General features: G+C 48.8%; 1 protein-coding gene across 2 annotated transcripts in view; it reads left to right on the top strand.

The window, feature by feature from the left end:
- THBS3 (thrombospondin 3) overlaps positions 1 to 5,779 on the top strand; it is a 50,859-nt gene extending 45,080 nt beyond the window's left edge. For both annotated transcript variants that reach the window (XM_083591055.1, XM_083591054.1), the window contains exons 21-23: positions 257 to 429; positions 4,246 to 4,385; positions 5,399 to 5,779. In XM_083591055.1, the coding sequence (XP_083447181.1) occupies positions 257 to 429; positions 4,246 to 4,385; positions 5,399 to 5,454 (369 nt within the window). In that variant the 3' untranslated portion in view covers positions 5,455 to 5,779. The remainder of the gene's footprint in view (positions 1 to 256; positions 430 to 4,245; positions 4,386 to 5,398) is intronic.
- Positions 5,780 to 12,751: the final 6,972 nt, after the last annotated feature.

Below are 12,751 nucleotides of genomic sequence, written 5' to 3'. Positions count from 1 at the left end.
TAACTCTATAAGGGCAACAGGAAGGTCTCCCAGCCACTCTCAGCAGCCTTAACAAACTACAGCTCCCAGAATTCTCTGCAGGGAGGGCTGGCGCGGCTGTTTAAAGTGGCATCATAGCGCTTCAAAGATATGGTGCGAACGGGTCTTGCTGAAGCAGAATCCAGCTTGGCTTCTGCAAGGCCTGATCCTGTCTCTCCTGGCTGAAACGATGCGTGCTGTTTCTCCTGCTCCCCACAACCCCTCTCCTCGCTGGCAGGCGGTGAAGTCTAGCACCGGTCCCGGAGAATACCTGCGGAATGCCTTGTGGCACACGGGCCACACCCCCGACCACGTCCGCCTGCTCTGGAAGGACCCGCGCAACGTGGGCTGGAAGGACAAGACCTCTTACCGTTTGCGGCTCCTCCACCGGCCCCAAGTGGGCTACATCAGGTGAGGTGTGGGGCTGCAGCGGTCGCTTCAGCGGTGAGAGGGCAGGTTGACGAGGGCAGTTTCATGACAGGAACAGCCCCGCACCCTTCTGACATTATGCTACCTTCTGAGATTAGAAGTCATCTTAATCATTATCTTATATAATTAGGCGATAATGAAAACTAAGGAGGCATAATACAGTGGTACCTCTGGATGCGAACGGGATCCGTTCTGGAGCCCCGTTCGCATCCAGAAGCGAACGCAACCCGTGTCTGCACGTGCTGCGAGTCGCCACTTCTGAACATGCGCGTGACGTCGTTTTGACCGTCTGCGCATGTGTGAGCGGCGAAACCCGGAAGTAACGCACTCCTTTACTTCCGGGTCGCCACAGCGAGCGACCCAAAAATACTTATCCCGAAGCTACTTCAACCCAAGATATGACTGTAATAGTTAAGGTGGACATTGCCTCTTGACCTCAAACATTTATTTATTTATTTACTTACTTACTTACTTACTTACTATTCCTTCTTGACTTATCATTGTCAACACATCACTGTTAATTAAATTAAGTAATCTTTAATATTTATTACTAGCTAGCTAATAAATTCTGATCACACACTTCTGTCAAGAGCTGACCTCCTCAAGTTTAGGTTTTCGAGCGAAGGCTAGGCTGATTAATCAATGTTTGTCATTAATGTACCATATTGGCCCGAATATAGGCCGCACCCTGATATCAGCCACACTTTTAAAATTCACGGGGAGAAAAGAAAAAAAGGAAATACCTGAATATAAGCCACTCCTTTAAAATCCCACAGGCACTCACACCTGCTCCATTTTACCGTGTGTCTGTTTCAGCAGTGATATCGTAAAAAAGCCAATTTTTGTAAGGTCACGAATTTAAGCCGCACTTTAACTTGTCATGGTTGGAATTTAGAAAAAAACATGCGGCTTATATTCGGGTCAGTATGGTATTATTGATTATTCATTATTACATCCTAAGCACACCCTTCCTTCAAAAGCTCACCTCCTCAAGTTGAGGTTTTGAAATGAATTCTGGCCCATTCAGTGAATACCTCACATGTTTCATGTAGAACCCAGCCCTTCTGCCAGGGAGCCTGGGATGTCTCCCCTTGCGATAAAATTATCCTCATGACGACCCTGTGAGGGAGGTCATGTGGCGATGCATAGCCCACCCAGTGAGCAAGGGACTTGTAGATGCCCCTCAGTCTGTGTCTGATGTGCTGTTCACTATCCCACACTGTTTTCAGGGGTGACTAATACATTGTTGTTTTTTACTAATATTTTATGGAAAGAATTTCAGTTACAGAAAATAAAGCGATGAAAGAAAAAAGAGAGACAGAAAAAAGTACAGAAAATACAGAAAGAAAGAAATAGTACACTAAATACTATCAGTTACTCTTCCATACATTATTAGGTAGATATATAAATAAAATGATCGTCTCCTAAAGCATATCTCATTTTTAATAGTCTACTGTGTTTGGCATGGGACGCGGGTGGCGCTGTGGGTTAAACCACAGAGCCTAGGACTTGCCGATCAGAAGGTTGGCGGTTCGAATCCCCACGACGGGGTGAGCTCCCGTTGCTCAGTCCCTGCTCCTGCCAACCTAGCAGTTCGAAAGCACGTCAAAGTGCAAGTAGATAAATAGGAACCGCTCTGGCGGGAAGGTAAACGGCGTTTCCGTGCGCTGCTCCGGTTCGCCAGAAGCGGCTTAGTCATGCTGGCCACATGACCCGGAAGCTGTACGCTGGCTCCCTCGGCCAGTAAAGTGAGATGAGCGCCGCAACCCCAGAGTCGGTCACGACTGGACCTAATGGTCAGGGGTCCCTTTACTTATGTTCAGCAGAAACTCATTCCAAATGTCATTATATTTGTCCAAACAAAGTCTGCATCTATAAGCAATCCATTCATATATTGCGTGTGTTGTTTGATATGTTAAAAGGAATCTCAGCCTTCCTTGAGCTTGGGCGGTTTGGCTCACTCGCTCGACCTCTCTAGAGTGGCAAAGGATAATTTGTAGATTGAAGGGGGGGGACTATGAGTCTGTTGGATTGAGTGTGAGAGGGAGACAGAAAAAAGGCCGGGGGGGGTTGAATACTTCTCTTTCCCCCTTTCCCCGCCACCGCCAGCCTCCCCTCTCCCAGCTGGCGTAGAGGCTGAGCCGTTCCTTGTTTAACAATGTGGCCGGTCCTCTGTGTGTGTGTGTGTGTGTGTGTGCAAAGGGGGGGGGGTGGCTCATTCCACTGGGAACGAGTTCACCCCCACCCCCTCCACTACCTTCCCCAAGAACCATTGACTGGATGGGCCCCAAGGCCCATTGTCTGGTTCACCATGGCAACCTGAGTCTGGGTGGAATGCTTTTGGCCCTCAGTAGACCTTTTTAAAATGCAAAAAAAAAAGGGAGAAAAGAAGTCTGGACAATGGGGAAAGGTGGCGGGGGGCAATCCTGCGAGAATAGGGCAGAGCGGGAGGAGGAGGAATGAAGCCTGGGAACTTTCTCCCCCCCCCTCCTTTGCAGAAAAAGCAGGAGAAGAGTGGGGGGACGATATCTCCCCATCTCTCCACTGCAACTCCGCCACCCGGCCTGTGCCCCCCCCACACCTTGAACTGGACTAGATCCCTAGATCTCTGTAGACCCTCAAAACACGCCAACTTTTGACAAGAGGCAAAGAGGCCTTACGGTGGCTTGCACGGTTATGGTGGCTTGGAAGGAACATGTCCCCTAACGTCCTTCAGACGTTCTGGGCACTTCAGAGTAGCGTTGCCTTTACTCAGAATAAAGGGTCCACCTTTAGTTATGTTTCTGAATGCCGGCCATTGGGATCCACAGTAGACGAAGGCACTCTTGTGCTTGGGTGCTGCTGAGTTCAGTCTGACGATTTCGCCGTTTCCAAAACAACGTGTGAAACAAAATCCAGCCACCCCATGAAATTCGTGCTCCTCTGAATTTTGCAATGCTGTTCTCCAGCCAAATACCAGGAACAAGAACGAATATGCAGTGGTACCTCGGTTTTTGAAAATCGAAAACTGAAAACGGAAGCCTCAATACGGAAAACTCAGAAAGGAAGCCACGTTTCCTGTTCGACTTCCGAGGTGTGTTTGAAAACCGAGGTGCTTACTTCCAGGTTTTTGGCATTTGAGTTCCGAAACATTTGACTACGGAGGTGTTCAAAAACCGAGGTATCACTGTACTGTGGTAAATAGGGACCTGCCTTGTTTCTGTGCAGCAAGTTGTTTTAAACTGTTTTTAATATTGTGTTTATGAAGGGTGGGTCACCCTGAAATGGAGACAGCCTGAAGTGGACGGCCTCACCGTTCTCTATACAGGACATATTGCTTCTGTTATAAGCAGTTTTTACCCCTCTCTCCATTTGGAAAGGGCCCCAGAGCAACCTGCGTGAGATCGATAAAAGTAAGGCATTCCCTGACCCTCAGGCTTGCAATGTGAAAGATACAACACAAGAGGAGAAGGGGCTGAGGAGGGAAGAGGAAAATTCCAGGTGCCAGTGCTTACAATAGCCGAGCCCAAAGGTGGAGTGGGTCTTCCATCCAGTCTTTCTCAATATTCAGCAGCTGGGATGGATGGGCTGTTTCAAGATAAGACCTGAGGAAGGCTTAGGGTTGTCTAAGACAGGGCCGACTATCCCAGTCCACTCATGTGTGTGCCGGCCCTGGGCTTTGCGACCTTCTCTGCTTCAAAACCATCCTTGAAGGTCGGCTGCCATTCATCTACTTTCTTATTTCTCCGGATCATCGTGACACCCCCCCCCAACAAGGACTTTCCACGCACCTGACCCCCTCCTGTCTCCCCCTCACAGGGTGCTGCTATACGAGGGACCCCAGCTGGTGGCCGACTCGGGCGTCATCATCGACACGACGATGCGAGGGGGCCGCTTAGGGGTGTTTTGCTTCTCCCAGGAGAACATCATCTGGTCCAACCTGCAGTATCGCTGCAATGGTCAGCTGTGGGACAATTCGGGGTGGTTCAAAGCAGGGCTTCGCTCACCTGAGCTAGGCCTCATTCTCCTAGACCAGGGTGGGGGGGGGATTTCCATGGAGGTCTTTCCCACCAGATCAGAATGGGGGGTAGGGTTTAATTTGAAACTGAGATATCCCCTCTGCCCCCCCTCCCAAATAGTCAAGCCTGTTTTGGGGGAAATGACAGGCTGGGCATGTTTATATCACTGAGGCTGAAATTCTATATACCAAGTGGAGTTGAAGGCAGAATTTGATTCAGCTTCCATGTAAAGGCAAATCGAAACACAACCATATTTGAAAAGTTGCACTTTTCTGAATTTTGCAATGCAGTTATCCACCCGGTGCTTACCAAGAAATGCACATTAGGTAAAAGTATACATCAGAAATGAATATGTTGGTCCAAATAACATAGAAAAGGGGTTTGTATTAGGAGAAATGGCATGCATTATTGTGTGCATTGATCAAAATGTGTTCCTCATGAGAAATTCACACTAAAATGCAGAAGACTTTCATGGGGATTAAACCCCCCCTACAAAAAAATCTAAATTTAACAATGAGAAGATGAAGAGCAACAGAATCAACAGATCCTTCCATCATCAGGGATTGGGGCTCTCCAGATGTTGATGAACTTCCAACGCCCATCAGCCCCATGATGATGGGAGTTGTAGTTCAGGACTATTTAGAGGACCACAGGGTTCTTCACCCCTTTCCTAGACCCGTGTCCCAACCTATCAGGGATCACATATTCAATACATTTACAGATGTGTAAAGCAGGGATGAGGAGCATGTGCCCCTCCAGATGGACTCCCGTCTCCCATCTCCCCTCACTGTTAGCCATGCTGGCTGAAGGCTGATGGGAGCTGGAGTGCAACAACATCTGGGAAGCCACAGATGTTCTCCAGAGCTCTGCTTTCCATAGGTCCAATTCAAAACCTTGACTATGATTTTTCCACTCTACCTAATGCTCTCTCTCTCTCTCTCTTCTCTCTGTAGATACCATCCCTGTGGACTTTGAGCCGTTCCGCCGGATCTTACTGGAAGGGGCTTGAACTAAGGTCATCAAAAGGGCTCAGCGCCCATCCTAGAAGTGGGCATCATTTCAGACCCCCATACACAACACACACACACACAATGGACTGGAAAACTAGCAGACCTCACCCCATAAGCTTCTGGAAACCCCCAGGGGTTTGCTGGCTGCAGTCTCTTCTGTGGGGTTCTCAAGATTCCTTGGCCACAGGGACCAGCAAAGGATTCTGGGCCAGCAAGGGCCCAACCAATCAGAGAGGGTGGCGACAGAGCAAACGCCCACTATGTCTTTTGCTGTCTTCATTTTGGGAAACAATTTGTCCATAAAAGTTCTGGCTGTTTTTCTAACTTCTTGCTCCTGTTGTTGTTTGGTGAGGGCACGAGTGGGTGGGTGGGGTCCCAAGTAGTAGAAGACTTAGTTTTCTCAGTGTTTCACCTTCAAAGGAATCATATTTCAGCGGGGAAATGAGGGAGACAGATATTTAAACAGCTGCTTTATACCACTATGACATCCTTTTCTTTCCTGCACCCACAAAGGATTCTGGGTTGAGAAGTCTCTGTTAAAAGAAGCCTCACTTCCCCATTCGACCTCAGAGAGGTCTAGAATTCCCAGAGTTTACTGGGAATCATAGACCTGTAGAGTTGGAAGGGGCTGCGAGGGTCATCTAGTCCAACCCCCTGCAATGCAGGAATCTTTTGCCCAACGTGGGGCTTGAACCCACAGAGATTAAGAGCTTATGATCTTACCAACTGAGCTATGCTTCATGGACCAATATCTATTAAAACAGCTGACCTTTATGTGGATCTTAATTTCACATATATGCCCATAGGTTGCTGACCTTGGGATTGTAGTGGATGGAAAAGATCACTCCAGTGTGAGGCAGCTACGAAAAGGCAAAATTCAATGCCGGGGATTATTAGGAAAGGAATGAAACTACCGATATTGCAATGCTGTTATACAAATCTATGGTGCGGCTGCATTTGGAATATCGTGTAGGGTTCTGGTCAGCTCTCCTCAAAAAGGATATTGTAGAACGAGAAAAAGATTCAGAAAAGGGCAACCGAAATGTTCAAGGGACTGGAGTTATGAGGAAAGATGCCAGTGTTTTTAGTTTAGAGAAAAGTAAGAGGGGGACATGACTGAAATTTATAAGATTAGGCACAAATGGAAAAGGGGATGGAGAACAGTTTTTCTCCCTCTGCTGTAGCCTTAAAGCTTGTGGGCATTTGGTGGAGATGATCATGGAAAGATTCAGGACCGAGGAAAGGAAGTTCTTCACAGAGCAGATAGTTAAATGTGGATTAGACAAATTTATGGAGGATCAAGCTATCAACCACCAGACTCAATGGCTGTGCTCTGCCTCCACTTTCAGAAACAGCATTTCTTTGGATAACAGTTCCTGGGAATCTCAGGAGGGCAGAATGAAGTTGTCCTAAGGTCCGGTTTGTCCACAGTCAGAACAGGAAGCTGGACCAGAGGGGCCATTGACTCTTCTTACGTTCTTATGAATTCTGCATCAGGGGCACTTTTGAGCACTAAGAAAAGCATTCCATATAAAAGTTGAAATTATTAGGAACAGAGGATGCATCAGGTCCATTTGGTCCAGTATTGTCTGCACTGATGGACAGCAGCTGCCCGCCATTTCAGGCAGGGGAGTCTTGCCCCCGCTCTACCTGGAGATACTCCATCACTGAGCCATGTCCCTTCCCCAGGTATAATTAATACTCTCACCACCCAGAGCTGTCCCAAGACATTTGGGCACCTGAGGCAGACCCCAAAACGGCTCCCACTTCCCTGCCAGAGAAGAAGAGATGAGGGAAGATCTAATTCAGCAACAAGGGAGAAGAAAGATCGACATTGGGATCTGCTGCCTCGGTGGAATCTGCCGCCTGAGGCGGTCGTCTCGCCAAACAGATTTCCTTCCTGTCACTAGAGAAGGAAGCCATGAGAAAGTTTGCACTTGAGGTCCGACAGAAGCGCTTCGATTGAAAATGTGTGTCTCCATCCTTCAGCTGTTGTTTTGGTGGCTCCCAAATCTCACAATCACCTCTGTCTTGTCTCCAGGTCTCCGGCCTTCGGAAGGAGAGCCTGACTCGGTATCCCGAGAGGTCCTGGGTTAGGTGTGTCCCCATGGGGCACCCGTAGGCGAACCCAGGACAGCAGGAGGCCGGGACAAGTGCAATATTAGCAGGAGAACGAACAACACTGCACTGTGCCCCATTCCTCCCGCCAACCTGGAAAGAGGGACACTTGCAGGCCTCTGGTTGAGCGAGTCACTGCTGCGTCACGGCCTGGGCTTCTCCCATGGGAGAGAGAGAGAGGACCAGGCTGCCGGTCCTGCGAAAAGAGTGGATAAATTATTATCATGGGGGTCTCGAGCGATACCCACCTGCACCCTCTCAGAGAAAGCCTCTCCAAGCCCCGTCCAGGCCCCCCCCACAAGCCGGAGTCGCAACTGGCGCTCTGGAGCTGGGCATTTGGTTAAATAATCACCCGCCCTGGCCAAGACACTCGGACGTTGCTGTGGCGACCAGTGTCCCGGCAACGGCCAAGTGAATGCTGCGCTCTTGCCGGCAGCGAGGAGCCTTGTTCGGTTGGGGGGCACCCCGCTTCACCCACGCCGCAGAGAGGAGCCCGCAAGGCTCCCACGCACAGAACGGAGAGCGTTGGGAAACGGGACTCCTGGGGAGGCATTCTACCTGCTTCCGCAAACTAAAATAAATTCTCAAAAAACAAACAAAAAACAACAACAACGCCATCGATCTCCTCTGGATCCCAGACTTGAGAAAGTTTTCAAATTTTGGAGGGTCACCACCTGTTGTGAGGGTGAACGGAGGACCCCCCTCCTTGGCCTTGAGAGGAAAATGGAAATAAGGGAATCTTGCCCATCCTGCTGACACAGAAAGACCCACCTGCTGCCTCTGTGGGCTAAGGGCAGAGGAGCGGCGCAGGTGGTAAAGATGTGGCAACCCTGAGAAGCCCCCTGTTGGTGAGGATGGGCACTGTGCCCGCCGAAGGAGGGTTTTTGCTCCTTCAGGTAGATCTACTTGCCTTTGAAACGTGTGGCCGGAGAGCTTGTTTTCGGCAAATTCCCCAGCCTGGATAGTGCCCGGTGCAGGACGAGAGGGGTCCTGATGCAGCTCAGTCCTTCCAGCGTCTTTGGCTGGGGCCCTGGCTGCGTCGACTCTCTCGCAAAAAAGTTCTGTTCGGGAGAGGGCTCTCCACCCCCCCCCCACTCCGCCTCCAACCTCGGCTCTTTAGCTACACAATGGAGCGGGCAGGGATGGGAGCGCCCAGCAACAATGGGCATGCATAGACTCCAGCGGCCCATTCAAGCAGCAAAAAGTGTCCTCTTAAAAGGGCAATGCGCAGAGCGGACCAGGGGGATGGGGACACAGCAGTGAGAGAGAGAGAGAGAGACCAGGAACGGGGGGAAGCCCGACATCAGAATGCAAACACAGTTACTGCCAAGTTAAGGGTGCATCTGGACATGTGCAAAGTAGAGTTCTTTTTGCCTTCTGGAGTGGCTTTAGGCAACCCCTAAGGTAGGGATGGAGGAACTTTCTCTTTTTTCTTTTTAGACTTTGGGAACTTTGGAACTCTCTGCCTAATGAAACCAGGCAAGCCGCTTCTCTGTACAGTGGTACCTCGGGTTACATACGCTTCGGGTTACATATGCTTCAGGGTACATACGCTTCAGGTTACAGACTCCGCTAACCCAGATATAGTGCTTCAGGTTAAGAACTTTGCTTCAGCATGAGAACAGAAATTGTGCTCCAGCGGCACGGCAGCAGCAGGAGGCCCCATTAGCTAAAGTGGTGCTTCAGGTTAAGAACAGTTTCAGGTTAAGAATGGACCTCCGGAACGAATTAAGTACTTAACCTGAGGTACCACTGTACTGTGCTTGACACCTGCTAAAAACGTTTTTGTTTCGACAAGGCTACCCAAACGATGCGAGTTTTGATCTCTCTTTTGTCTGTGAGGTTTTTTTTAAAAAACTTTTCAAAAGTTTTAAATTATGGTCGTTCACTTTCCTTACTGATAATTTTATTGTTTTATCTTTTTTCATAAATTGCTCTGAGGTTTTTTGTTTTGTTTTTACAGTCAAGCGGTGTATAGATTCTATGAAATAAATAACAGGGATATACGTTCCATCCCAGGTGACCTTCCACACATGCGGTGGGTGGGATCAAAGGCAAGAGTGGGCGCAGCGATGGATCTGTCTCTCGCCTTTTGCAACAGCAGGCTTTATTCCAGGCACACATAACAGTCTGAGGCTGCTCCACCCACCGCCCTGTTCTCCACGCAAGCTAGCAAGAGGGACAACCACAGCTCAGGGACCCACCTCAGCTGGGTAAATGCACTCAAGAGGGCGGAGCTGGGCCAACAAGGGGCGTGGTCTCGCAGAGGGAGCATGGCCTGGTGAGAGTCTCGAGGGCCAAATAGAGAGGCTTTGAGGGCCGCATTCAGCCACCAGACCTGAGATTTCCCAGCCCTACTCCCAATTTCAAGGGTACATTTTGCCTTTCACTCTCAGTTACACCCCCTTTGACAGTCAAACGGCTTAGTTGTCAAACAAATGGGCTCCTGAATGCTGAAAACCCAGAAGTGTTCCAGTTTTCAAACATTTTTCAGAAGCTGAACAGACTTCCGGAACAGATTAACTTCGAGAACCAAGGTATGACTGTATTTGTATTTATCACTGGTTAAATTTATAGGCCGCCTTTTCCACGCTTAAGGCATTCTGTTATTTCATTCATTCCCAGTCTTTCCTCCAATTAGCTCAGTACAGGGCCACACTTCTCCCCCCCCCTTTCCTATTTTATTGTTATTTACGCTTTATACCGTATTTTATACTGGTTTTTTTGTAGCATCAATTAAGTGTTTTAAATTTGTTGTTAGCCGCCCTGAGCCCTGTTTCCTGAACCGAGAAGGGCGGGGTATAAATAAAATTTTATTATTCTTATTATTTTACCCTCACAACAACCCTGCGAGGTTGTGGAGGCTGCCGAAAAGCATTCTGTTATATTCATTTCCCGCCTTCCCTTCAAGGCAGCAAACTCATTTTTTCTCTCTTCCCCGTTTCCCATTCCATCCGCACAACAGCCCTGCGAGGTTGTTCACCCAGTAATTGGCTACTGTGGTCATATAATGAGCTTCACGGGCAGGCATGGATTTGAACTCTGGTGTATCCCAGAGCCTAGCCTGACACTATGCTGGCACCCTTGGAGGGGATTGGATTCTGAAAAGTTCACGAAGCGGATGAAATTTTCACGCAGGGTGAAATTCCTTAACACAAATTGGCTTTCCAAAAAAAAAAAAAAAAATCCCAGGAAATCCTAGTGATGTGCTGGCCCTGCACTCTGGCAGAACGTACAGTGGCGACCAGTCCATTTGGGCAAATGGGGTGCTTTTGGCCCACTAACCCCAGTCTGTCTTCAGCCAGCCCCCGCCAGCCTCTCCACTTTGCGGGGGGCGGCACTGACAGCCACCTTCCTCCTCCTTCCCCTTCACGTTTCCCTTGTAGAAATCGGCAGTGGCAAGAGGACGGGGACAAACTTGTAATGAATGGGTTCTGCCATTATTGGCTCTTGCTGCCACCTCTCTGAGAGCATCCCCGGTGTTGCAAAAGAGAAAACTCGGAACAACCCCAAGTAACACGCGGCTAATAATGTATTAACAATAAATTGATAACATTATCTCATTTCACAATTCATAACGAGCAAACATGTAAAATGTGCATGAATTATGAATTGCGACAATTAACAGGAGTAAATTAAATGTTCCATGAACAGAAATATTAGGTGTAGTCAGTAACTATCAAAGAACCCTACCTGCCCGCGGACTGTCTCGCCAGAGTGGTGCATGCTCTAGTTATCTCCCACTTGGACTACTGCAATGCGCTCTACATGGGGCTACCTTTGAAGGTGACCTGGAAACTACAACTAATCCAGAATGCGGCAGCTAGACTGGTGACTGGGACTGGTCCTGAAAAACCTATGTTGGCTCCCAGTACGTTTCCGAGCACAATTCAAAGTGTTGGTGCTGACCTTTCAAGCCCTAAATGGCCTCGGTCCTTTATACCTGAAGGAGCGTCTCCACCCCCATCGTTCAGCCCAGACACTGAGGTCCAGCTCCAAGGGCCTTCTGGTGGTTCCCTCACTGCGAGAAGCCAAGTTACAGGGAACCAGGCAAAGGGCCTTCTCAGTAGTGGCACCCGCCCTGTGGAACGCCCTCCTACCAGATGTCAAAGAGAAAAACAACTACCAGACTTTTAGAAGACTTCTGAAGGCAGCCCTGTTTGGGGAAGCTTTTAATGTTTAATAGACTATTGTATTTTAATATTCTGTTGGAAGCCGCCCAGAGTGGCTGGGGAAACCTAGCCAGATGGGCGGGGTATGATAATAATAATAATAATAATAATAATAATAATAATAATAATAATAATAATTTATTATTAAGGCAAAAACCCTATCACTGCATATTTGCAGGATATTGACTGTTGAAAGGCTTTTCGCCTCCATCTCAGTGTTCTTTGATCGTTACTGACTACTTTTCAACATAACCAGCTCTGCCATTAGAGAGATTGAGGCGGCCGCCTCAGGTGGCAGAAGCCCCTGGGCGGCAGCAGAAGCAGCAGCAGGATGGCGTCGGAAACTGCTCTGGAACCTGCGGAGCGAAATGGGTGCCGATGCATCAGGGGAGGCAGAGGACTCTGTTGGTTGTGGACTCTCCTTCCTTGGAGGTTTTTAAACAGAAGTTGGGTGGCCGTCTGTCATGGATGCTTCAGTTGAGATTCCTGCATTGCAGGGAAGAAGAAGAAGAAGAAGAAGAAGAAGAAGAAGAAGAGGAGTTTGGATTTGATATCCCACTTTATCACTACCCGAAGGAGTCTCAAAGCGGCTCACATTCTCCTTTCCCTTCCTCCCCCACAACAAACACTCTGTGAGGTGAGTGGGGCTGAGAGACTTCAGAGAAGTGTGACTGGCCCAAGGTCACCCAGCAGCTGCATGTGGAGGAGCGGAGACGCGAACCCGGTTCACCAGATTACGAGACTACCGCTCTTAACCACTACACCACTCTGGCTCTCAGGGGGTTGGACTAAATGACCGTCAGGGTCCCTTCTGACTCTGCAGTTCAGTGATTCTATTAAGCAGTGGCAGTGGCAACAGGCAGAACAGCAGCACATCTGCTTTTCAAGGTTATTCCATTCAGTGTCTGTCAGGTGTGGGTGCAGGAGCCAGGCCCTGTGACCAGTAGGGCTTCTCAGGACTGGGGCCTTCCTAAGTTTGATTTTATTTTTATAATAATATTTATTA

This window comes from Podarcis filfolensis, assembly GCF_964270895.1.
Source record: "Podarcis filfolensis genome assembly, chromosome: 16".
Taxonomy (NCBI): Eukaryota; Metazoa; Chordata; class Lepidosauria; order Squamata; family Lacertidae; genus Podarcis; species Podarcis filfolensis.
Note: the sequence above shows the minus strand (reverse complement) of the source record. Positions and strands in the feature narration are given on the sequence as shown.